Consider the following 26901-nt stretch of genomic DNA (forward strand, 5'->3'; position numbering starts at 1 on the left):
CCCCCCGCGGCAACTAAAATTCCACTGCCGGTGCGCGGTGTCCAACACACCCTACCACTCAGCACCCACCCTGACACAACTAGATTCAAGGAAGTTCTAATGTCTAATGAAACATAAGATAAAGATTGTATAACACAACTACTCACCGCCTCCTGTAGATTGTCATTGTCATTGTCATAAGCACTCTTGTGTCACTTCACATATAGAGCAATCAGAGCAAAGTCGACATTTTAAGTCATAATAAGACACAGAGATGACATAGAAATATACTGTAAGATAAACTGAGACACAAATACACAGAAAAACGCTGAGACACAATGAGGCAAATTCAGAAATTGATATCAATGAGGTCATGCTCTTTCCAGGTAACTCTTATTAGAAAATTCTGAAACTCCCCAATATTTAACCTTCTGATTTAAATGACAAGAGAGGACACGAAAGTTGGCCCACAGTATTTTTGTACTATTTATAGTGCATGCCGATTCCTGAAATTTTTACTGAGAACCAGGAGATCAACTGCCGCAAATAATTAGTTGACCTAGTTCTTCCAGTAGTAGGATTAGAGCACAACACCATCAGTATAACACAACTACTCACCGCCTCCAGACCCAGCACAGAGCCATGCAAAGAGCCATAGCGGAGCAGACGAATACCTCCAGCATTGGTGGACACATTTCCCCCGATTTGGCAACTTCCTTTGGCCCCCAGGTCCAACGGCATGGTAAGATCATGACCTTGAACGTACTGGTTCAAGGTCTCAAGTACACAGCCTGCTTGACAAACTAGGGTACCTGAACAGATGGGAGTCGGAGAGATGATGATGATGATGTGAGGATAAGAGTGCATGCTGGTACATCGAGTACATAAGTGTAAGCTATGCATCATTACAAGCTATCACTGTGTTGTAAACCACAACATAAAATCATTGTGCCACACAACATTTGACACCATTGTCAGACACTGTTGTGCTCTACATAATATTACACATCCTTGCACATTATCATTGATCTACACAATGATCTATCCTGGCACTGTGAATCCTCTTAATCGACTCATTGATTTTTTCAACTATAACGCTTGAATAATTCCTCCTGGTCAGCTAAACATTCAGCCTCTCTGTACAAGGCTACAACCTTTGTTTCAAGACACAGTCACAGAGGCATAAAAACATTCCTGCTGAAATCTTTTAACAGCCATTCCCTATTATTATTTTTATTTCTATTCTTTAAAAAAACAAACAGCTTTTTTAGTAACACAGATCTAAGAGGGTGAGCAGAGACATGATATCATCTTCCAGTGTCAATGTCCTTCTTTCCTCTTCACACAACTGACCTCTTTTTCTTATTTTAACAGCATTAAGATCTCTGTGCCTAACCTTTCTGGAAGGCTCCTTGATGCATTTTTCTGACATCTTACCTGAGATGGGGTCCAGACTTCTGATCTCGTTCATGAGCTGTGTGGAGATGATAACCTCGTCAAACACTGGCACACTACCTCCGACCAGACCAGTGTTGCCCCCTTGTGGAACGACTGCCAGCCCTCGCTCATAACAATACTTGACAATGGCAGAAACTTCTTCTGTCTTTTTGGGTCTCAGGAGAACTTTACTTGCACCTATAATTGTGGGAGAAAGTTCAGGTTATAAAATATAGCCTGAAAACTGCAATTTTTTTGTTTTTGGAAATATTTACGGCACTTGCAACTGCATAAAAGGTCAAATGAGCGCACCGTACAAATTATAAGCATTTTTTTTAGTTTGGTAGGAATTAATTTTGAATTTTGCCTGGGGGACCGCCGTAGCATAGATTTTGGACCCACTGGAGAGTTTTCAGGCCATTCCCAAAGGGGGGACATTTCTCTTTCTAATGCACAGTAGAATTGTAAATGGGCTGATCCAACAATGTCATGCTCATATAACTGTGCCTGGACTACAACTGGGAACTGCTGCTTTTTCTTTCCTACTCCTTATTATTGTCATTTTCCTCTACTTCTTTTGCATGTTTGTCACACTCTTATGACCCGCTATTTCCTGCTATTTCCGGGGAGCCTTGAGAGTCGAAGCTGACTTTGTGCTGTTGAAGCTAGAGAGAGGAGCAGAGTAAGTCTGATTCACTGTAAGTTGTGTAAGGACTTCTCTGTTGACATCCACTCCTTGGCGCTCATATGACCTTGCAGTTGCGATCTTGAGCGCTGTAAAACCCCTACTAAAACTACAACTAAAAAGAAGTAAAAAATTCAGCAGTTTGACCCCCAAAGCAGTGCATGATCTGTGCGCAAGAGTGAAAGAAAGTAAAAATTTATCAGGCAAATGAACAGCTTAAAGATGATCAATGACTGACTTCATAAGATATCTAATATAGATAAGAGCAATTTAAGATCTAGATCTAGATCTGTACGCCCAAAAATTATGAGCGTCAGATTCCATCGTATTTTGACACATAGACTCTAATATGATTATTTTATGAGTGAGAACTAAACGAATAAAAGGATGTGAGAGCTACAAGAACTGATGCTGTACAAAAATATATCTTCATTTGGGACAATGACAGATTTTGTTTTAGTATGAGTGTTTTACGGCTCTGGCAACACAAAAAAAGTACCGAAGATTACAAGAGAGTAACAAACACAGAAAAAGAAGGAGGAGAGATAAAGACTAAAGATCTAAAAGTCTAGATATTTGATAGGAAACAAAAAGCAAACGACGCCAGAGCACCCACCAACCACCCACACCACAAAGACAGATTAAAACCTGATGAAAACAAAATGTAGAATAAAATACAGAGATACAGTTACCTCTGACAGTTTTGAGCCAGTCAGTGTTGTATGCTTGGAGCTCATCTGGATCTGTGATCACATACCCAGGTATAAGCTGCTCAAAGTAAGCAATATCTTGTTCATTTAAAACAGCAAAAGGCCCTCGTTCTAAGTTAGGATAGCGGTCACTTGTTAATGCAACATTACTCGAACATGAGCGCGAAGAAGTGTGCAAACTGCATTTGGAACCGAAGCCAAGACTAAGTCCTGAAACGTAGGATAGATCTAATAGATGAGAATTTGGTCTCGATTTGTATCCAGATCTATTAATGAAAGAAAGATTTGCCAATCTTAAATTCTTAACATAAGCTCGCTCAGAGAAGACCGGAGTTGACGAAATGCTGGAAAGTCCTCGGATGAGCGTCCGCGAGTTTGGAATCGCATTTTCCAAAATACTTTTATTGTGAATTCTGTAACTGTAAATCAAAGGCAACAGCTTTCGACACGAAAGGCAACGTGCAGGAACCATCTTGCCAGCCCGCACGACAGATTTCTATTTTCTAAGGGAAAGCCTATGTTCTTTATCAGGTCATCCCAGGTCACAAAGTAGGCTCCGAAGTTCCAGCTCTTATCATCAGGCATCAGGTCAACAAACTTTTTTTTCATTGGCCCGTCTGTAGTCAAATGTCAACAAACCACCAGAGTTTTGTCCCCTTGTAGTTTACAATCAGCTGACTGTGAGAGACGAGAGACCCAATAATACACTAGGCCTATCGTTGAAAATACATAATTTTTATTTTATGTTTCATTTTGTTTGTGGGTTTTTTTTCGTCCCCGATGCTTGAATAACAAAATAAATGCCCTCAATTGAGTTTTGCAATTGTTACAAGAATCTATCAGGCGATTTTTAGTAGTAGTTTAAATCAATGGTTTGGATACATCAAGCGGATATTATTAGATGTTTAAAAGCATCGTGGAAATACACACACAGGTCACATGACACCGAGGCCTGTGTTACTGTGTATTGTGTATTGTGTTTGAGTGTTTGTATGTGATGATAGAAAAAAGAGAGGCCTCCTTGTTGCATGTTGTTGTTTGCTGTTTGCTTCTTCATCTGCAGTTTGCTGCCTCTTTAAAGGACAAACTTTCTTTGCATGGACAGTCAACATTGCACACGGAATACGCACTCAAAAGTAGGAAAAAGTAATCAAAGTTCAAAAGTTATAGATCTAGATTCTAGATCTAGATCTAGATCTAGATCTAGAATCTAGATTCTAGAGATCTATTGTTGTGTTGAAGGAATTGTAAACAGTAAAGTCTAGCAGTTCAGAAGCGAGATTGGTGTGATTAGTTTTTTAGTAGGCTAAATAAATGAGCATTTAATTAAGTTTAAATAAGTTATAGTTTTTAGATCTAGACTCTAGATTTAGATATAGATCTAAATCTAGATCTAGTCTCTCTAGTAGTTTACAGTTAGCAGTACTCAAATCTACTACCAAGACCAAGAGATGTTCCAATTGTATGTAATCTCAAGTCCGGGCGAAACTTAGGCGCGACCTTATAATAAATAATTTATACTTGTGTTTGCGCATGACGAGTGACTGTGCCTAATATGAGTGTAAACAAATGAGCACTCCTGTACAATTGCGGTCCTGGAAGATCTAGCACTAAATCACAATGCAAAGACTACGGGATTGATACCACTGATTAAAGTTAAAGTGTTCGGTATCGATGTTTTATCAGTTGAGTAGATCTTGCCTACAAAATGAGCAGTAAAATTTCACTTGTATACAAGTACAAGGCAAAGGAAGTTTCAGGGGGGCTTGCCCCCCCTGACCACACCTAACAAAAATATGGGGGGAATTTGACCATAATTTGATGTTTTACGGTTTAATTGGCTATCTCTCCATAGGCCTATCGCGCATCAAAAAGTAATGGTTTAGAACCAGAAGTAATCGTAGGTAGGGTCAAAACGAGTTTCTCTACACGGGACCGCAATTGTACAGGAGTGCCAACAAATGGGCTGGATTGTACTTTATTGGACCACCCTTCTGGGCCTGTGATTACTACGCGCGCCTCGCCTAACTACGCACTCATAGTTCTCTACGTGTGGACAGAAGGTAGTTCCGGCGTGGGCGACTACGTGCAGAACGCAAGCCAGCGGCGAGGCGAGGTCAAGGGGTGGTCAGGGCTGCCTAAATTTACCGATTTTCCGGTAGATACCGATTTTTGGCCTGTTCTACCACCATCCCTGCCCTAAATCTCAAGCATGGCGATTTTCCCGATTTTCATCGCAGGATCCCAGATTTTTTTTGGTTTAATTTTTTGTTCCGCCTGTTGCGCCGGATTTTTCTAAAATCTTACTCTTGCCTTCTTTTCTGTCGTGGGAAGCACTCGTTGAACTTTTTGTCTCTAGAAACTCGGAGCACTATTTTCCTAAATGTCTATATGTCGAATTTAGTAGTTGACTCACCAAAAAAGTTGTCTTGGATCTTTGCTCACACGTGTTTTTTCAACTATAATGGATTGGAAGCAGTATTGATTTGGCATTCTGACTTAAGACATTCTCAAGATCTACTTTCGCCGAAACATGCTTTGTCCGAGTTTTGGTTAGTCGGGCCCGTCATCAAGACCCGTCAGTGTAACTCTTTCAGTTGCACGTTCGCACCACCTGACATGACTTCGGCGTGTGAGTTCCGCGTGTGTCGGGGACCGTCGTTGGCGGGGCAATTTATGTTTATGCACACTGGTTGAAGTGTCTTTCGGGACTTATCCGAGGGGGGGGGGGGCGTGTAAAACATTTGGACTAGAAGAAGACCGTGACATGATACTTCAGGACTAAAAAAAAGATAAAACACACATAGGCACACGCCCAGAGGGAGTAACATGGATATAGTAATGGACACACCTGGAATTTTTTAAAGTCAGCTTGGCAGTGACCTAGGTGATCTGTCGTTGATCCCGATTTTTTTCACCAAGTCCCAATTTTTTTCCCCCCTGAGATCCTGACTTTTAGATTTCATAGAGTGGCAGGTCTATTTTTCTTGGAGTATTATAGTTGAAGTTGACCCCTTTTGGTTTGTCAACTTAATTTTATTTTTGATAGACCCAACTGCTCAATCACCACCACTGTTCCCCCCTCCAAATGGACACAACTCTAATTCTAGTCAATATTAATCATTTATTTCTTAAGTTAATTAAAATCGTAACCATTCAATCATAGTCATGGTCACTCTATGTGTGTCTGTGCGAATGTGCGTGCGAGTTAACTGTTTGCCATAAAAAAAAATCTTACTATAAAATTATGAGATATTGACTTTTACCTAAAAGTTTCTAAAACAAGGGTTTAAATAGCCCTTAAAATAGTAAACCAAAGGGTGAAGGAACCTCTTAAGTTGGCCTGAAAAGGGGAGCCCTGATTAGAAACTGCCAGATTTCGCATTTCGTACACTCGACCATTGTCTGTCTATGCCGTTCGGTCGGCAATACTTTTTCACTTGTTTACTTGCGATAGAATAATCTTCCTCCTTCCTTTCATTCTTTCTTTCTTTCTGTCTATCTTCGGGTTTTTGCTGCGGCTGGAAAATCTCTGCATTTAATTTATTTATATCTGGAAAACAGAATTGTGAATGTAGAAAGAAAATCGATATTGAAGCAAAACATTCTAAAATATGTCTAGGACTAGAGAATTGGTCAGTACCAACTGAGGATTCTACAGGGAATTTCCCGGGAATCTGGAAAAAAAATCGCTGAGACCCGAGAAAACGCACAAAGTCCTCGAAACCAAATCTGAGTTCATATTTTACAGGTTGTGTTTGTGATATTATGTTCGGCTATCCCCAGTCCGAGAGTACGTTTTACGCGAATTAGTGGCTATGGCGGAAGTGTAGGTGTAATACAGAGACTCCATCGGGAAAATCAAAGTCTACTTTCGCTTTTGATAACGCTCAGAATTGTCCGATGATAGTTTGTTAACGTTAGATTTACAGTTAATAAAAATTTATAACATGCAGTTTTTGCATAAAAAAGACAGTGTTGCCATACAAATTAAATAGATATTCTCACTGATGTCACTATAATGACAAAAAGGAAGAAAAAACCCCCCAAGCGTCCTCCGATTTCTAGATTGTCGGACCCGTTATCGTGACCGGTCAGTGAACCTGTGCGAGTTCGCATCATGTGAGTGCGGCATGAGTAAGGGACCGGCCGACGGTTGCTGGGGTTTAAATCAAAGTTCATTCAAAGTTGGAGCGTTGCAGGGCTTCGGAATTGAGGGGAGGTGTTTGACGCAATAAAGTCTAAGGCAGCAGGATAAGGCCGCGGTGCAAGAAACTGATGCTAAAATAAAAACGATAAGTAGAAGTGGTTTTGACATTCGACAATTGAGTGCGTAAATGAGGGAACATTAGAGCACAGGCTTGATGATTGTATCATCAAGATTTGTTTTCCCGGATTTGTCAGTGAGGACAAATTGAATAGTGGCAATGAGGAAATGCCATTTTCAACCCTCGGAAAGCTCTATGTTGGATGCCTATGCATCATGATGGCTTGTTGCTGATTTAAAAACTGGTACTGTGATTTATCATTTTGAAAAAAAAGTCGATACTTAGTCCATGATGCAGTGATTCACAGATTGGGTAGGTTCAGGGGGGCTGCAAGCTTCTGGAAACAATAATAAAGAAAACACATACAAATGCAAAACAATGACAAGAGCGGACCATGGCGTTTAAGTTAAGAGGACTATGATTTAATCGTGTTTACATATCTATATATATATAACAACAGTGGGTTGTTTCAGGGGATTTGCCCCCCTGGCAACAATAATTAAAAAAACAAACACACACTCAAATGCAAAACAGTAATAATGAGCGGACCATGGTGGTAAGTGAACAATCAGGGTAATTAGAGTTGGAACAGGGTTGCAAATGAGCTCTCGTGCGCATCTCTCGGCCTCCATTGTACTTGGCCAGACCAGGAGTAGGCCTAGGCCTAGCAGAGTCGCAAGCAAATAATAAGAATAGTGGACCTCGTGATTAGATTGACCAATAAGCCTCAAGGTGTCAGGGTTGTGGGTCAAAGGGCACGGTCGTGAAAAACTCGGTTAGAGACGTCAGTCAGTAGTTGGCAGTCGAAGGGTGAGGACGTAGTAAAGTGAGTAGGAGAGTGAGTAGGGGAGCTCGGAAAGGAAGAATAGCGGACCACTAGGCACTAGGGGCACCATAGTGAGAGTAGTTCCGACCGGCAGTTACTGGTGGTCCGGTAAAGTACAATCTTACCATTAAATGTTCCAGTGCTCTTGAGTTGAATGAAAGAGTGCAATTTTGTCTGTGGGCAGTGAGAGAAAGAGAGAGAGCATGGCGCACCAGCAGCGGAATTATATCATGTTGCAGCACGGGGTTCTTCGCCGAGCGTCGCATCACGTCGGAGTCACGGGGTCAGCTCCTCCCTTTTACCGCTATGGCTGGGCTGACTTAATTTTTGGTACTTTTGTACTTAAAGCTGTATCTTTGTATGTATATTATAATGGTAATTGTCATTTAATGCACCCAAAGCGTTCATTTTCTGCTTTTGAAACTAAAGAAAGAACGTTTGTTTGTTTTAGTAAAGGTTTTGGCAGCGGCTATTTGGACTCAAGCCGTTTTTAAATAAACAGTAATTCATTATTCATAAAAGTATGTAACTAAAAATAGGACAAATGGGGTTTTCTATAAAAACACTTGTCTAGAACAAAAACTAAGACACGGAAATGAACCATTCTTACGCAGAATAAATCTCAAGACATTGAGCTTTTAGTACATCTGTGTAATGGTTTGCTGTGTGGGATGGGGAAGAAGTTATAATATCGTTTCAAACGTAGACAAGAAATGCGAACTTTTTAACCGACACAGGCAAAGTCGCTTCAGGGTTTATTAACCCCGTGACTCCATGGAGCTCCAACGGGCTGCTGAGTCAGGCTAACTGAAAGTAACAGAACTGGTCGAAAGTGATGGCGTGAGAGAAAGAGAGAGAGAGGGGTTGGAGGGGGGGGGGGGGGGGTGGAGAGAGGGAGACAGAACGACAGAGAGAGAAAGTTATTTGATGTTTCATACATCTGAGAAGAGACAAGGACAGTTTGAATCTGCCAGACATTGTTATATAACAGATCGTAAGGTCAAGTCCTAAAGAAATTGTACAGGAAAACTGTGTGTCGCCACAATGCGTTCACTTCTTAAGTTGGACAATGTAAAGAAAACACTCTCATAGCAGTTACAATGTCCATATATTTGTCTGGTAATTCTGCAGTAATTAATATGATGTCGACCAGCAACAACATGCTAAACTAACTACGACACTATAAACATCGTTGCAATATCAAATGACTGGACAGCAAACTAATGAGTTTGATCAGTGAACACCTGGCCAGCACTAAAGCAGTACAAATAAATTTCTAGCTCTCAATACTGTTTTTAAAAAAACCAACCCCTCTCCCCCATTCTTGTCTGTTTTCTCCTACCTCCTGCCTGCACTTACACATCAGCTTATTTTTTACTCTTAAGACGCACTGTCAGAAATACACACTAAGTTTTTATAATCCTTGTCGATCATACTCAGATGATATTTGTTTACAAACATGGACGAGTATGTTTGCATTGACGCAACAGTGGCCTAGTGTCATTGTCGTCCATGCTGAATTAGCTCGAGGGCAGACATCAGCCACGAAGGAGCAGTGATCCCTGACTCTTGCCCAATCAACCGTTCTGATTCGTCATTCTACTGCAGACCATGCCATCCAATAAAGTTGCCTAAAGTAATTGTATATTTTGCCGATAGTTGTACTTGTTGTACCCGGCATCCAATCAGATGAGTCTATTAAAATCGACCAATAAGTGAGCTCAATAAGTAACGACCAATTATTAAGTACAAGAATTTTAACCTAGCAAAAGCCATCAAAGAATATTGAAAAGCACGTTTTGGATCTTTTGGATCTTTTGGATCTTTTGATTTTCGATTCTTGAGTTGAAAGCGTGCAATTTTGACTGCCGGCAGTGCTGTGAGGTTTTTATCAAGTGAAATATACATTTTTTAAAAAATGAGTGATGGCATTCTAAAATAGAGAAACGTTAGGAGGACAGTAAATGATTTATAACAGCTACCCTCATTACCAATGTTTGTCCTTTAATTTCAGGATTAATTCATATTGTGACATTTTGAAGCTTCACAAACATTTTTCAATGTGGACGGGAAGGATGTACCAGGTGATTTTAATAGTGTAGCTGCCAATGTGACTATTGGAACTGAACAAGATTTAAACAATGGTGATCATGTGCCAGTAGTAACAAAATCAGGCAAACAAAAAGCTCATCACGTGCAACGTTGTGCTGCGCCTAACTGCGGCAACAACCGTTTTCAGAACCCTGACAAATCATTCTTTAGATTCCCTTTAGATGAAGAACTATGTCGTCGATGGGTTGTGAATCTTAGAAGAAAAGACGATATCATTAAAAAGACATCAACGCAACTCTACAAAGGAAGTGTTTTGTGCTCTGACCATTTTGAATCATCTCAATTTGCATCTAAAAAGCGAAATAGAATTACGCGAAAAACAGCTGTGCCAACTATTTTTGATGTCCCCAATCCACCTAGGCATCTTGAATCATCAACAAAACGCACACCAAAGGAAAGAATTCCACCGTCAACTTTAGTTAGAGCCACAAGAAACACAAGTGCTCCTGAAACTCCAGACGCTTCCCATGGTGTTGATGCTTCAGATGAGGATTCCATTGACAAAAAAACTCACTTAAAAAGAAAACTTGAAGCTCAAAGAAAACGTGTACAACGTCTTAGAAATGGCCTATGTTTAAGCTCTCTGCTGAAAAGGAAATTTATTTAATCGAAAAGATGTCTCGCAAATCTGTGTATGGAGTCATCATGACTTGTTTTGTAAGCAGTTAGACCTTTCCAGAGTAAAAGTAGGTAATCTTTGGTCTGCCAAAGATGAAAGTTATGCTCTGTTTTTGTACCATGCCACACCGAAGGCGTATAAACTTCGACAAAAACATTTTTTTCTTCCAAGTGTTTCCACTGTGTGGAGATTATGAAGAATATTAAAATTCATCCTGGGTTCCCTGACAAGGTAGTGAAGGCATTCAAAATGAAGGTTGACATTATGGATGAAACCGAGAAACAATGTGTACTCGTCTTTGATGAGATGTCCCTAAAGAAAACACTGACCTACTATGCAGAGAAGGACTACATTGAGGGTCTTGAGGACTTTGGGGGATTTCTTGAAGCAAGGAAGTCGCCAGCTGACTATGCTCTTGTTTTTATGGCTCAGGGTCTCATCCACAAATGGAAGCAGCCATTTGGTTATGTTAACACAAATTCAACCATCGGACCAGATACACTAAAAATTATTGTTTTTGCGACAATTTATTCAGCAAAACTCTGCTGGCAAGTGAAGGAAGAAATTGTGAAGAAAATCTGGATTCCTTTTTGCTGAATTTAGTAAAATCAAAAGGCGAGTCATTGGAACTAGCTTCATCTTCAACATCTTTCCCGTCTGCTGTTTCAGCAAATAAGGCATTACAAATTATTGTAAATCTTGTAAAATTGTGTAAGATGGAGGAAATGATTCAAATTTATTTGTCCTGCTTGCATCGAGCTTCTAGAGAATGATTGTTGCACAAAGATGAGACATCACCTTTTGATCAATGCAAAACAGTATGAAAACTGTTCACATGGAGGGTTGAAAGTAGCCAGTTTTCTCCTCACAGAGTGTGTTGGTCTGTGTGAAATGATTTTCCAGACCTTTTTCAGCACCTTTATAAAAAAAATAAATTTGGCTGGCTCTTAAAATTAAGATGTTGGAACAATTTCAGAAGTCAGATAAAGTGCTGAAAAGCTCCACTTTCCATTGTTCGACTGAAGAATGCATCATCAACATCTTCTTGACTGCTTGCATTCACCATGAGTTGAATCTTTGAAATCAAGAGTTCATGGTTCCAGCAGTGAAAAAACACAAACTCATGAACGTTCAACACCAGTAGCTTTCAAGTAGCCTAAGTGATTAACTTGCCACACTTAAAATCATTTAATAAATGTCATTGATTTTGTTTGTTGATGTTTAGTTTTCTTTCTTCCTGCTCATCCATAGCTCCTCCCCCTGAAGCCTTTTTCCTTTTTTATTCCTTCTGTTCTTTTTTTATCTTTAAACAATCTCAGCAATTCTCATTCCATAAATTTAGCCTGTACCATTCTGTACCTCCTTTTCTCCTCCCTAAAGTGGTCTCATACACACATACCGCACACACACACTCTCAACGATGACACCAACCTCGCTTCGCCAAGTGACGTAGCCCGTCAGGCGTTAAGCGGCAAAGTGGGTCCATCACGGCGTGGGACAAAAGCCCACAGAAGAAATGCAATATCTTGGTAGTAGTAGTAGTAGTAGTAGTAGTAGTAGTAGTAGGGCTTATAGAGATTGCCTCGGAAGGACTTCCGTAACGATCGACTACCCCAACAAAACTATATATAAGCCTTATTTATTGTATAGCACTTTAACTGTAGAGTAGGATATGATAGTGCTTGTATAGTATGAGTGTATGCCCTTTATATTATTTACGAATATAATATACTTTGTAGTTATTATGTCATCAATACTATACTATACTACAGTCAAAATTGTCTAAGACGGCCACCCATTGTCGAAGAGAATTAAAGTGGTTATCAGACAGGTGGACGTCTTGGACATGCCAGTATAATATACCCCCCACCAGGGCTGTGCGACTAACTAAAGTTGTCTTTAGGCCATTCCGAAAGGGGGGGATATAACACGTTCTTATGCACGGTAGAATTGTAAGTGCGCTGATTTATCAATGTCATGCTCTCACTGTGCCGGAACAACATGGGGGAACTGCTGCCTTTTCTTTCGTCATCCTTACTATCATCATTTTCCTCTACTTCTTTTGCATGTTTGTCACTCCCTTGTGAACTGCTATTTTCGCGGGTACCTGGATAGTCAAAGCAGACTTTGTGCTGTTGAGGCAAGAGAGGTGAGCAGAGTAAACGTAATTCCGTGTGGACTTCTCTCTTGACATCCACCTCTTGGCGCTCATATGACCATATGCAGTTGCAGGCGCCATAAAACCTCACTAAAACTAACAATATAATGTGGAAACCCAAGGGGGGAATGTGGTCATTTACGAGTGATTGTTTTGGGGAAGTGCTAATAATGACCTTTAGAATAGGTTTGACTGTATTTTACTTAATTTTACTGAACCCTTTTCTCATTCTTTTGCACTTCTTATTATTCGGACTCTTACTTATGACAAGACTATAGTAGGAGGCCTTTAATAGTAGGCTACAGCCTATACTGTAGTATAGCCTAGTTACTTATTACATTGATGCTGGTGTCAGAGAGACTCGGTGTTCGCTGTCCCTGAGCATTTTTTGTTGAAAAATAACAATTGTCGTATTCCTTGCCAGTCAGAAGATGAGAGCAATTTTCCAGATTAGGACGTTTTGTTCAGACCGGACCAGGTGGATTCAGTCATAAAGTAAGATTCAACCCTCAGATTTCCTGGATACCCATTGTAAATGTTTTCTGTAATTTTATACCCTTCTTGCGGTCTTTTCATTGGAGCGCTGTGCCAGAAACAGTCATCCTTGGTTTTTTTAATTTTCAGACTTTTATGTTATTTCTATCCTGTGTGACTACAGTCAACTTCATAGGGGCATCACATGTTTTGCTCAATAAAACCTCTTCTGGAAGTGTTTCTGTGGTTCAATTACATGATCAGAATAGTCGGGCAGAGTAAAAAATGTTGTTCCCGCATCCGATCCGGACATTGGGGATTGCCTTGTTAGTGAGGAGACAACTTCCTGGGCCTTCGGCATATTGTGGTAGGGTGTCAGGCAGGATAGTGAATTAAAATTTGAAAATAAATCACCCTAAGAGTTGAGACGTTTCTAGTGAATTTTTTTACACAATTAAAGAGAATAGAATTTAGGATGACAATAATTGTCGATGAAATATGAGGGCTGAATCTAACTTTATTTATATTCTAGTCTGAAAAATTGCCAGAAAATGCCCTCAGTTGTTTGTGTATTTATGGATATCAAACATATTACGTTTTTTTTCTCTAAGTGTCATCTTAGTTCTCAAATTTTGTAAGGCTACTTCTAGAGTGTTCCTTGCTAGAAAATGTACTGTTCAGGCTGGTGGTAGTTGGGCTTTTCTTTCTAATTTTAGAGGATCTGGGATGAGTTTTTTAATACTCAGAAGGATGTGTATAAAAACATTTACTTTTGGATGTTGGTGGTTTGAATGCCATCAAAGCAAACTTCTTTAAAATTTATGATTCATTTCAGATTACTTTTCAAATGAGGATGTGCGCATGTTACTTGCCAGTGTGAAGATCTCGCATCAGTGAGGATGGTTCGAGTGTTCAAGTGTCACAGCTTTGCCTCCCAGTGTGTGGTTCCCATAGAGAAGGAACCACTGGCCATCTATGCAGAGGGGGACAAAGTGTTTGTGGCCACCAGTGACTGCGAAATTATCGTTTTTCAAGTGAGAGATGGATCCTCGACAGAGATACAGAGATGTGTGACAATATCTCCAGTAGATCACTTGATCTACAATAACTTTAGTAAGTCTATATCAATAGAACTCTGGTTACATTGCTCGTGGTTAATTCAAGGGGTTGAAATAGGGTTGCTAACATGTATGGTCTATCTGAAGATGCAGATGTTCAGGTTTCTAATCGGTGACAGGTTCTCATTCTGCAGATAAACATTCTTTACTCTGTGTGTGTTAAAGAATTAACATCTTGTTCTAAGCTCAGTTTGTGTTCCTATGCAAAATTGATATCTCTTTATGTTTGTGATCATATTAAATCGACATAGTCTCTCTCTATACTCAGTGTGTGGTACACACCATGTACAAGTTGCTCTATATTCACAGAATGCACTTCTTTATATGATGAACATTTCTCTCTAGACACAATGAAATTTCTCTCTAGACTCTGTGTTCAGTTTATGATGTTCAAAATGAAGATCTGGCCCTCTCTATAATCAGTGTGTGATGTACATAAGACAGATCTTTTTGAATCTATTTCTCACTGTCTCTGCTGGCTCCTCTATTATGAAACTTATTTCAAGCGTTAGAATGCCCGTGGTGCCCGTGGTGGCTTAGAACACAGTTTGAGAAAACTCTGTCAAACCATATCAATCACTGGTTCATTTATAACTGCTTGGTGAGACACAATTTTTTCAGCTCACAATGGGAATAAATCTTCATAAGAAGAAACAGTTTACAAAGATAACAAGAGAAGACAGAAAATTAAATATTTAGAGAAACACATTCAGTTTGTGTGCCACCAGTCTGGTATAGAGTTTGAAGTGTTGAAAGCGTAATGAATGTGTGAGACTGAGTCAGCTGTTAAATACTGTGCTGGTGATGGGATAATTTTTATTGCTGTCTCATTATTGTATTTTAATGTGTGTCAAATAATGGTTTTGTTCAAATGTTTATTATGTTTGGATTTACTTGGATCCAGAGCTAGAATCATAGCAGGCGGCACATGTCCATAGCTGCTCATCTCTCCTTTCCAGCGTCCACCTCAGGGTGTTGTTCAAATGTTTATATTTCAGGAAATTACATAGCTACAGTGGAGTTGAAAAAGTCGTGGAAGCGAGTGACGAGATCGGTGCGTGTTTATCTCAATTGGGACAACATTGTTGCCGGTGAATCAAAAGCACGGACCAAGGTGCGCATTGCTGGGCGCTCTCACGTCCAGCACATGTCTAGTGCTGGTGCCTCGAGCCTCTTGGAGATTGTTGAAGTACCTGTGGATGGCAATGCTACTTGTGTGGCTGTATGCAGGTATTGGGGTTGTTACTTAAGCTTTCATAACTTGTAACTCCACAGCACGTCTAATATTGTTTGCTTTGTGGGTACAAACAGTATTCAGAGAGAATGGGGGAATGCCTGGGCGATAAGGCTCTTTATGGGGGTTGGCGGGTGCTCTGGTGTGGTTTGGTCTTTCATTTCTATCAAACATCTAACGTTCTAATCTCTCCTCCTTCTTTTATGTGTTTGTTACTTTCTTGTAAAACCTCTAATCTTTGGCATGTTTATGACCTTTTATGTTGAAAGTGCTGTAGAACTCTTTGTTTTATTTTTTTCCATCTTGTTAGTAGGTTGTAAGCGAAAAGTGACAACTAATTTAAAGAAGGGTTCTGTCTAAATCCCCATGTATTATTTATGACAAATATTTTGCAAAATGTTCGAGTTCATCACATTGAACTATACCACAAGGGCCAGCTGCTCTGACTAGTATTTGTGCTTTCATTGTTGGCCTTTTTTGCCGTTATAAGTGGAAGTCTGTTTTATCGAGTATCTTTGTTTTTTCACTGGGTACTATATTCCTTCAGCCAGGATGGGCTCTGAAAAAGAAAATCTATCTACTAAAGGATGGAGGTGTAGAATATTTACAAAACCTATGATTACATTTATTCCGAGACACCAGTATGCTTTGGTGAAATAACTCAAAGTAGTAGAGTAATTTATCTCAATGAACGGGGTCATGTGGGGAAAAAAATGCCTCTCAATAGAGAAGTACCCTTAGGTATAATGATTTATCTTAATGCACGAGTACATCTGGGTGGAGTTATGTGTCTCTATAAAATGTAGTAAGGCCAACATCTGGGTTGAGTATTGTATCATTATATGTAGGTACATATGGGTAGAGAGTCCTGGAACTTTGATTTAATTTCCCAGGTACACAGGCAACTTTGCTGTGGCCTGTGGCTCTGAGGTGAAACTATGCAGTGTGGTGGAGAAGACTGTTGGTACCTCAGACAAGACTTACCTGGATGTGGAGGTATGATGATGATAATCAATAATTGGTTGCTTTTAAGGACAAGCGGGCTAACCCAGATTTCGGGGGTTTCCAGAAATCTTGACCTACACCTAAAGTGGGCATTGCCCTATCTATAGGAGAAGTTTGGTTTCTTTGGTGTGTATATTTGTTTGGTTACAGAGAAAACTCTCCTTGTCTTTTAAAAGAAACTGAACAAGGGGCAAAAACTTTACCTTAGATTTTCTCAAAACAGCATTTTTCGGGATAGCCCTCTTGTGCCTAAAAGCGACCAATTAATTGCATTTATCTGGCGCTTATAATAATGATACATTAACAACACTAATAATAATAATAATCTCCATCATGGTGACACTAAAACAACACTCATGCTAGATCTACTCATCATTTTTGAAAATTTTTCTCCTTAATTGTTGTAAACAAACTGATTTCCGTCATCAAAGGCCACACTATTCATTCAGGAAAGAAGTTGTAACTTTTATAAGTGTGCATGTCTAAAAGGAGATAATTCCTTTGTTTTTGTTACAATATTACACTGAAGCCGATCAGCATCCCATGGGAGTAAAAAGACGGCTCCTTACTGTCGCTGATTGGCGTCCCGTTTGGGGGGGGGGGGGGGGGGGTGGTGTGTGTTAATTTTTGACAACCAAGTCACTTTTTGTGTCATTTTGTGTTTGCTGTAAATGTGCTTCATGTGGGTTTTTTTTGTTTTGTTTTTCACTGTGTGTTGTAAACCTGTATTATGTGTGTCATTCTGATAGGTCACTTGTTTTATTCTGTGTATGTATTAAGCATATATCCTGTGTGTTGTTTTATGTGTGTTGTAAGTATCCGTCATCTGTGTTGTTAGTCATATCATGTGTCTTTTAGTCATGTCTTGTGTCTTTTAGTCATGTCATGTGTGTTGCTTTGTGTGTCTATTGTGTTGTAAGTAGAACAAGTCATATTTGTTGTTCTGGGTGCAGGTGTGTGGATGACTGGCGGGTGCTGTGGTGTGGTGTGCTCCTTCTCTCCTCTCAAACATCTATCTCCTCATCTCCCCTTTTTTTTCATGTTTGTTTAATATCTTGTAACACCTCTGATCTTTGGCACTCATATGACCTTATTGTGTTGCAAATGCTGTAAAACTATTCTAACTAGACTAAAACAAACAAAATGATGTAGGTGTTCCTGGAGCTATGCTGGAGCTTCCCTGTGCTGTCTATCTCTCTGTGCGAGGAGTTTGTCGTCTGCTGCTCCCACAAAGAGGTGCATGGAATACGAGTCAGGTAAAGAGTGCTCACACTTTTTAGAAAAATTATTAAAGTATCCTTTGCCAATTCCCATGCAAATGACAGCATTTAATTTGATTAGAACGATGAAGTGAGCTTAATTTACTCCTAAAGTTTTTATTTTTTAAAAATATTTTTTTTTTAGTGTGCACCTTTAGGTTATAGAGTATAGAGTGGTAACACTGAAACTATCTAATATAAAGGACACTTTACAATTTTTACCTCAGCTGGAAAGTGGATAGTTTAGTCTTTTTTATGCTATTGCATAAAAGTATAATGAAACCTACAGATGGTTGTTGCGTAAATAGTAAACTTTATTTTCCTCAGCTGGGAAGTGAATAGTTTTATCCTTTTTTTCTACTGCATAGCAAATAATGTGACCTTGTGATGGTTGTGACTATTATCAGTATTAGGAGCAGTGCGTTTGTTTTTACTCTTTTAAGATATTTCCACTTTGATATCTCAGTCTTGAGTTAACAGATTTTCAATAAATGTTTTCACTGAATTGCTATGGTGGGGACTGGACAGTTCGTGGTTGGATTGTGCCATTGGTAGATCCTGTGGTTACCTCTATTGATTCTGTTCGACTGTCTTTTTTTCCCCCTGGACTAAAGGAATATTAGCATATTGACATGCTTCTGTTTTAAACAATACAAATTAAAAAGGTTGTGGAAAACCCAGTGAACTGGTTGCAGAGTAGTGGTAAGGCATTTTCAATGGGCGCTATCGGTTGTCGATTATGCGAGTATCAGTTAAATTACCAAGCATGCAGGTTGTGTGCTGGTACAGCATGAGATTTCCTGTATTGGTGCCTGAGTTGGGTGTTGAGCTGAGAGCTGAGAAACTGGATGTGTACTTGCATGCACACGCAAACACAGCAGGTATTGGGGTTGTTACTTACGCTTTCATAACTTGTAACTCCACAGCACGTCTAATATTGTTTGCTTTGTGGGTACAAACAGTATTCAGAGAGAATGGGGGAATGCCTGGGCGATAAGGCTCTTTATGGGGGTTGGCGGGTGCTCTGGTGTGGTTTGGTCTTTCCTTTCTATCAAACATCTAACGTTGTAATCTCTCCTCCTTCTTTTATGTGTTTGTTACTTTCTTGTAAAACCTCTAATCTTTGGCATGTTTATGACCTTTTATGTTGAAAGTGCTGTAGAACTCTTTGTTTTATTTTTTTCCATCTTGTTAGTAGGTTGTAAGCGAAAAGTGACAACTAATTTAAAGAAGGGTTCTGTCTAAATCCCCATATATTATTTATGACAAATATTTTGCAAAATGTTCGAGTTCATCACATTGAACTATACCACAAGGGCCAGCTGCTCTGACTAGTATTTGTGCTTTCATTGTTGGCCTTTTTTGCCATTATAAGTGGAAGTCTGTTTTATCGAGTATCTTTGTTTTTTCACTGGGTACTATATTCCTTCAGCCAGGATGGGCTCTGAAAAAGAAAATCTATCTACTAAAGGATGGAGGTGTAGAATATTTACAAAACCTATGATTACATTTATTCCGAGACGCCAGTATGCTTTGGTGAAATAACTCAAAGTAGTAGAGTAATTTATCTCAATGAGCGGGGTCATGTGGGGAAAAAAATGCCTCTCAATAGAGAAGTACCCTTAGGTATAATGATTTATCTTAATGCACGAGTACATCTGGGTGGAGTTATGTGTCTCTATAAAATGTAGTAAGGCCAACATCTGGGTTGAGTATTGTATCATTATATGTAGGTACATATGGGTAGAGAGTCCTGGAACTTTGATTTAATTTCCCAGGTACACAGGCAACTTTGCTGTGGCCTGTGGCTCTGAGGTGAAACTATGCAGTGTGGTGGAGAAGACTGTTGGTACCTCAGACAAGACTTACCTGGATGTGGAGGTATGATGATGATAATCAATAATTGGTTGCTTTTAAGGACAAGCGAGCTAACCCAGATTTCGGGGGTTTCCAGAAACCTTGACCTACACCTAAAGTGGGCATTGCCCTATCTATAGGAGAAGTTTGGTTTCTTTGGTGTGTATATTTGTTTGGTTACAGAGAAAACTCTCCTTGTCTTTTAAAAGAAACTGAACAAGGGGCAAAAACTTTACCTTAGATTTTCTCAAAACAGCATTTTTCGGGATAGCCCTCTTGTGCCTAAAAGCGACCAATTAATTGCATTTATCTGGCGCTTATAATAATGATACATTAACAACACTAATAATAATAATAATCTCCATCATGGTGACACTAAAACAACACTCATGCTAGATCTATTTATCATTTTTGAAAATTTTTCTCCTTAATTGTTGTAAACAATCTGATTTCCGTCATCAAAGGCCACACTATTCATTCAGGAAAGAAGTTGTAACTTTTATAAGTGTGCATGTCTAAAAGGAGATAATTCTTTCGTTTTTGTTACAATATTACACTGGAGCCGATCAGCATCCCATGGGAGTAAAAAGACGGCTCCGTACTGTGGCCGATTGGCGTCCCGTTTGGGGGGGGGGGGGGGGGGGTGGTGTGTGTTAATTTTTGACAACCAAGTCACTTTTTGTGTCATTTTGTGTTTGCTGTAAATGTGCTTCATGTGGGGGTTTTTTTTGTTTTTTTTTCGCTGTGTGTTGTAAACCTGTATTATGTGTGTCATTCTGATAGGTCACTTGTTTTATTCTGTGTATGTATTAAGCATATATCCTGTGTGTTGTTTTATGTGTGTTGTAAGTATCCGTCATCTGTGTTGTTAGTCATATCATGTGTCTTTTAGTCATGTCTTGTGTCTTTTAGTCATGTCATGTGTGTTGCTTTGTGTGTCTATTGTGTTGTAAGTAGAACAAGTCATATTTGTTGTTCTGGGTGCAGGTGTGTGGATGACTGGCGGGTGCTGTGGTGTGGTGTGCTCCTTCTCTCCTCTCAAACATCTATCTCCTCATCTCCCCTTTTTTTTCATGTTTGTTTAATATCTTGTAACACCTCTGATCTTTGGCACTCATATGACCTTATTGTGTTGCAAATGCTGTAAAACTATTCTAACTAGACTAAAACAAACAAAATGATGTAGGTGTTCCTGGAGCTATGCTGGAGCTTCCCTGTGCTGTCTATCTCTCTGTGCGAGGAGTTTGTCGTCTGCTGCTCCCACAAAGAGGTGCATGGAATACGAGTCAGGTAAAGAATGCTCACACTTTTTAGAAAAATTATTGAAGTATCCTTTGCCAATTCCTATGCAAATGACAGCATTTAATTTGATTAGAACGATGAAGTGAGCTTAATTTACTCCTAAAGTTTTTTTGTTTTTTTTAAAATTTTTTTTTAGTGTGCACCTTTAGGTTATAGAGTATAGAGTGGTAACACTGAAACTATCTAATATAAAGGACACTTTACAATTTTTACCTCAGCTGGAAAGTGGATAGTTTAGTCTTTTTTATGCTATTGCATATAAGTATAATGAAACCTACAGATGGTTGTTGCGTAAATAGTAAACTTTATTTTCCTCAGCTGGGAAGTGAATAGTTTTATCCTTTTTTTCTACTGCATAGCAAATAATGTGACCTTGTGATGGTTGTGACTATTATCAGTATTAGGAGCAGTGCGTTTGTTTTTACTCTTTTAAGATATTTCCACTTTGATATCTCAGTCTTGAGTTAACAGATTTTCAATAAATGTTTTCACTGAATTGCTATGGTGGGGACTGGACAGTTCGTGGTTGGATTGTGCCATTGGTAGATCCTGTGGTTACCTCTATTGATTCTGTTCGACTGTCTTTTTTTCCCCCTGGACTAAAGGAATATTAGCATATTGACATGCTTCTGTTTTAAACAATACAAATTAAAAAGGTTGTGGAAAACCCAGTGAACTGGTTGCAGAGTAGTGGTAAGGCATTTTCAATGGGCGCTATCGGTTGTCGATTATGCGAGTATCAGTTAAATTACCAAGCATGCAGGTTGTGTGCTGGTACAGCATGAGATTTCCTGTATTGGTGCCTGAGTTGGGTGTTGAGCTGAGAGCTGAGAAACTGGACGCACACACACACACACACACACACACACACACACACACACACACACACACACACACACACACACACACACACACACACACACACACACACATACACACACACACACACACACACACATTAAACCCCCCCCCCAAAAAAAAAAAAACCCAAAACAGACCCCCCAAGCCCCCCCCCCCAAAAACCCCCCAAAAAACAACAAAACCAAACAAAAACCCCCCATTAAACCATATGGACACACACCTATGCACAAATATTTCGACGATTTACGTAAACATTTTGTCTGTTTGTTGCCCGTCTAGGTATGATGAAGGTGACATTGCATCTGCAAAATCCATGAAAAGAAAACTGACTTCCCCGGCCACTTCCATGGGCTCTGCTACTGTGGGAGACCCAGGGGGATTGAACAGCGAGTCCCAAGACAGCACAATCAGCACGCCAGTGTGTGGCTCTCCTTCATCCAACATCAGCGAGACCATCCTGTTCTCTGAGCAGGCCAGAGGGCGCTCCTTAACGTTTGCTCTAGACAGGGACAAAAAGACGTACGAGTGCTTGCTGAGAGATGGGAGCTACAATGGGCGTGCAGACTCTGCTGGTGCTGGAAAGGATTTCTCCTCTGGTAAGTGTGTCATGTGTCATAGTTTATCGTCACGTGTGTCATAGGTGTGTTGTAGATAGTGTGTTATGTCTTATATGTTATGTAGGTCGTGTGGCCTGTATCATGTGTGTTGTTAAATAGTATGTCGTGTTTTATGTGTGTCATATCTATATGTGTATTGTATTTGGTATTGCCTGTATGTGTGTCGTAAAAAGTTTCTCATGTCTATATGTGTGTCATTTCTTTGGTATCTTGAAAGAAGAAGACAAACATATTCTAAAATGCACCTGAGACGTGGTTGATAGTCATTTCACCTTGCAGTCAAAGAATGTGAGCTTAATTTTGTTGTGGGAGAGAAATTCGAACAAATACCAAATTCTTTCTGTAAAGATGATGTATCTCATTGGCTTGGGTTGGCCTTAATAGGTTCAGTCAAAGAAGCCCGTCTCCTAAAGTTGCAACTGGTAAATCAAATTGTTTTCCTTTCACTTTGTTGTTTCTCTCTGTCAGACTTTCTCTTTCCTTTCCCCGAATGACCATTATTATATCTGTGTGTTTCTCTTTACTCAGGTAAATTACCCTCACCACCAATCAAACAAAACTGCCTCCTAAGTTGCGACTTATATGACCTTATTGTGTTGCTAGTGCAGTAAACCTCTTACTAAAACTAAAACTTAACAGTTTTTTTTCTGATCACTGACTGAATGACTATTATTATATCGATGTTTTTCTCTTTATTCAAACAAATCACCCTCGCTACCAAAGAAACCTACCTTTTAAGTTGTGACTGATGGGTCCAATTTTTTTCTTTCCCTCTGTTGTATCTATCCTTCAGTCTTTCTCTTTCACTTCACCGAATGACCATTATTATATTAATATGTTTCTCTTTACTCAAACAAATTACCCTCACCACCAGTTGGTGTTCGAGGAAGCCAGAAAACCAGTCCCAGATCATCCGTTGTATTTGGCTGTGGGGGAGCTGAGACCAGAGTGGTGGATGATGAAAATTTTGTGGAGTGGAACTTTGAGCCGGGGGTCAGTGAGGCCGGGGGCAGCTCTGTATGTCTGCCAGGTCTACACACCAACACAACACAGTCCCAGTGTCACAAACATGCCAGCCTCATCAGCCCGCCTGTGCTCTCTGATTTCTCTGGTCAGTCTTTTGGCGACATAATTCCTGCATACATTATATTTCCTTGATTAGTTTTTCGGCGACATAATTCGTGTACATGTTAGGTTTCTCTGGCCAATCTTTTTTTTTCATGCAACTTTAGTACCCAGATCAAATTTGTCTCTTCAACCTTCTGAATCTTCAGGTGAAAAAGTCTGTGATTGCACATGGGAGAGTTGATAATTTCTCTTTTGTACATTTACAAGGTGACAGAGTTAAGTATGTACTCATTTAAAGTGGGAATGTACATGGTTGTAGTAAGAATGTCAATTGCATACAAGGTTGAGATAAAAATGCCAAATGTACTTGTTTGACGTAGTAATGTCATGTATGTACATATTTATGTTTAAGCTAAGAGAGTAGTGTGTATATGTTCTGTGCTAAGAAAGTTGAAGTATGAACATGTGTGAGGTGAGAATGTCAAGTGTGTACATGTTTGAGCTTAGAAGGTCGAGATTGTACATATTTGAGGTGCGATAGTCAATAGATATATATATTCAAGGTTTGAGAGTCAACAAGTGTGTGAGTGTTTAAGGTGATAAACCTGACAGGTGTGTGCTTATTTCAGGTGGCAAAGTGAAGTCCAGTACGGGGGTCCAGGCAGAGACGGTGTTGCACTTGAGCGACAGCCGAGAGACGGAAGATTGGATGAGTGTGACCCTTGTGCCTTCTCACAGTGCAGGTGAGTGTTTGATGTTGATGGAAGGGAAAGGGGAACTTTGATGTTGTACACCGGTCAATAGCTACACACAGACTGCACTCAAATGGTGGCGACAGTGGTCTAGTGTCGGCCTCTTAAATGAAAGGTCATGGGTTCGAATTCCTTCTTGTTTGTGTTTGTCACTCTCTTGTAACACCTCTTATCTCCTGCACTTATAATTATTACCTTTTTTTTTCTTGCAAGGCCTGTAAAAACGATTACCAAAACTAAAACAAAGACTCGGTCCAAGCATTCTATATCTATCAGTTCGTATGTATGAACTTGACTCTAGTGTTGCTGCGTAATTGTCAGTTTCTAATGATAGACTCCAATGTCACTTTGTCTGTCCCCAGTTCCCTCTCCTATCCTGCGAGTTGACACCATCAGTAGTGACCGCATGAGGTCCAACCATGGCCTGGGCCGCACCAGCATGTGCTGTTACGTCAGTGGCAACAGGGGAGGCTACCTGTACCAGTTGTCGCCTGTGCTCACCCGCGTGTCGGTCTACAAGTACACAGATGCTGCCTCACAGGTGGGTGGTGTGTGTTTTAAAAGGGGGGGGGGGGAGTGAAGGGGAGGTGTGGGAAGGTGAAGAAGAATGTCTCTACTCAAAAGGAAAAGAGAGAAGATGCGGTTTTGTATAGGTGAATGTCTTAGTTTGACAGGTGGCTGTTATTAGAGCAGGTTCCACTGTAATTATAAGAAGTAAAATCCACTTTGCAGCTTTTGGTGGAGATAGTGTGGAACTTTTGGTTTCACTGATCTTGAGTTTCCGTGTCTGGCACTTGTTATTCACTTGTCATTTCAGACTCCCTGATTTGAATCTCAGACTGAGCGTTTTTGTACTCGGGTTGCATTCAGAAATTTTCAAGGCTCTCAACTCATTTGGCTCAGTCTGATTAGAGACAGACATTGACTATGGAGGTCCCACCTCTCAAATAAGCAAATAGTGTCGATAGAGGCATTAAACCGATACAGTTACACTTAGAATAAGGTAGAACAGTTTTTGCAATGGTTTTGTTTTTTGTTTTTTTTTGGTCATAGATTGGCATAGGACAAAGCTATCTGTACGCAGTGACGAGCACGGGGATTGAGACGTACACGTCGCGCTGGGGAGCTGTGGCCTTGGAGATGCTGGAGAGGACAGAGAAGGAAATGCAGCAGGAGAATGTAAGTGTAGTTTCCTGATATGTGTTGTAGAATGTAAGTGTTGTTGCCTGATGTGTGTTGTGCTCTCTGGGATAGATTTCCTCACTGATGGGGGGGCTTGTCTTTAAGTGTTCTGTTCATATTAAGTGCCATGATAGCTGATGGTAAATGTGTTAAGCGCTTCAAGTAGTCTGACTTCAAGGTGATGTCATATAGAAGGGCATCAAAGCTTATTTTACTGATGAGATTGTGAAAATTTGTTTGGTTCATATTGGCGGTCATGATAGCTGATGGTAATGTGTCAAGTGTTTGGGGTTTTTTTTTAAAGTTGACAACCTTTTAAGTGATGTGTCATTTTGACAGGTATTAAGGCTAATAGTGATGTGTCATATAGGCTGACATCAAAGCTAATGGTCATATGTCGACTATTTTGTTTTTCTGACTGCCCCTCAGCGTCTGTATAAGAGTTTTTAGTGTCATGGTTAGGCTGTTTGCCTTTCACACAAAAGATGGTAGTTTTATCCACGTATGACAGTACTTATTTACAGAGTATCTGCCTCGTTCTGCAGTGATAGTGTATCTTTCTCAATTTGGTTGACCCTGACAGACAATATCAAAGTAGCCAACTATCATAAAGCAAGATGAACAAGCCGTACTAAAAGGCCTGGCATTATTAAACAAAAAAGCTTACTACTCATTCGAGGGGCAGACAGTGACTGACAATAAGACTCAAGTGAATGGATACTGGACAAGCACAGCTACTGAGCGACACTCACTAATGTCTTGACAAACGAGACAAAAAAATGAACAGAGACACAAGAGAAATATCACCACGCCGTCTTCAAAATGGATTTGTTTTCATCATCATCAAGTGCCAGATCTGCGGCAGACATCGGCAATCATGGTTCTCCATTCATTCCTTTGCTCGGATGCTCGTAAAAAAGCCACGTTACCCTGAGCTTCCCCTGTTACCCATCTGTTTAGCTTAAAGTATTCGTGACAGCCACAGTGTCTGTGTGTGAGTGGTTGGCAGGTGCTCTGGTGTGGTTTGCTCCTTCTTTCCTATCAAACATCTATTGTCCTTTTCTCCCCTTCTTCTTTTTTATGTTTGTTACTCTCTTGTAACACCTCTAATCTTCTGGCGCTCATGTGACCTTATGCAGTTGCGAGCACTGTAAAACCTCTACTAAAACTTTAAAAAATGTCTGTGTGTGCTCAGACTCACCCGCCGTCCAATCTGGACATCTGCCTGTGTGGACACGAGCCTTTCCTGGGAGCCGTCAGCCTCTCGGTGGGCATGGACTTTCTGGCTCTGCTGTCCAAGGTGGAAGATCCTTCTGGGTGAGTGGGCTCTCAGGGTTGTACTTTGTGTGTGTGTGTGTGGGTGTGTGTGGGGGAAGGG

General features: G+C 40.1%; 3 protein-coding genes across 3 annotated transcripts in view; 2 read left to right on the plus strand and 1 right to left on the minus strand.

Moving 5' to 3' along the window:
* LOC101856762 (D-2-hydroxyglutarate dehydrogenase, mitochondrial) overlaps nucleotides 1-3468 on the minus strand; it is a 12478-nt gene extending 9010 nt beyond the window's left edge. The window contains exons 1-3 of the mRNA XM_005110307.3: nucleotides 2794-3468; nucleotides 1417-1614; nucleotides 598-791 (exon numbers count right to left, since the gene is read on the minus strand). Coding sequence (XP_005110364.1) covers nucleotides 598-791; nucleotides 1417-1614; nucleotides 2794-3283 — 882 coding nt within the window. The 5' untranslated portion in view covers nucleotides 3284-3468. The remainder of the gene's footprint in view (nucleotides 1-597; nucleotides 792-1416; nucleotides 1615-2793) is intronic.
* A 309-nt stretch (nucleotides 3469-3777) lies between these two features.
* On the plus strand, nucleotides 3778-19771 carry LOC106013413. Its single transcript, XM_013089097.1, has 6 exons — nucleotides 3778-3947; nucleotides 14104-14381; nucleotides 15385-15616; nucleotides 16514-16616; nucleotides 17778-17881; nucleotides 19663-19771. The coding sequence occupies exons 2-6, from the start codon at nucleotides 14168-14170 to the stop codon at nucleotides 19769-19771; spliced, it is 762 nt and encodes a 253-aa protein (XP_012944551.1). The 5' UTR covers nucleotides 3778-3947; nucleotides 14104-14167.
* LOC101856989 overlaps nucleotides 19549-26901 on the plus strand; it is a 23643-nt gene continuing 16290 nt past the window's right edge. The window contains exons 1-8 of the mRNA XM_005110310.3: nucleotides 19549-19765; nucleotides 20928-21031; nucleotides 22184-22500; nucleotides 23396-23632; nucleotides 24219-24332; nucleotides 24704-24882; nucleotides 25395-25520; nucleotides 26719-26840. Coding sequence (XP_005110367.1) covers nucleotides 22218-22500; nucleotides 23396-23632; nucleotides 24219-24332; nucleotides 24704-24882; nucleotides 25395-25520; nucleotides 26719-26840 — 1061 coding nt within the window. The 5' untranslated portion in view covers nucleotides 19549-19765; nucleotides 20928-21031; nucleotides 22184-22217. The remainder of the gene's footprint in view (nucleotides 19766-20927; nucleotides 21032-22183; nucleotides 22501-23395; nucleotides 23633-24218; nucleotides 24333-24703; nucleotides 24883-25394; nucleotides 25521-26718; nucleotides 26841-26901) is intronic.

Source organism: Aplysia californica, unplaced genomic scaffold, assembly GCF_000002075.1.
Source record: "Aplysia californica isolate F4 #8 unplaced genomic scaffold, AplCal3.0 scaffold00873, whole genome shotgun sequence".
Taxonomy (NCBI): Eukaryota; Metazoa; Mollusca; class Gastropoda; order Aplysiida; family Aplysiidae; genus Aplysia; species Aplysia californica.

Bases quoted from the DNA above. Each gene is read 5' to 3' on its own strand.
- LOC106013413 (XM_013089097.1), top strand. From the start codon at position 14,168: ATGGTTCGAGTGTTCAAGTGTCACAGCTTTGCCTCCCAGTGTGTGGTT. The intron at 14,382-15,384 runs GTAAGTCTATAT...TTTATATTTCAG, and splicing joins CTTGATCTACAATAACTTTA to GAAATTACATAGCTACAGTG. The intron at 15,617-16,513 runs GTATTGGGGTTG...TTAATTTCCCAG, and splicing joins ACTTGTGTGGCTGTATGCAG to GTACACAGGCAACTTTGCTG.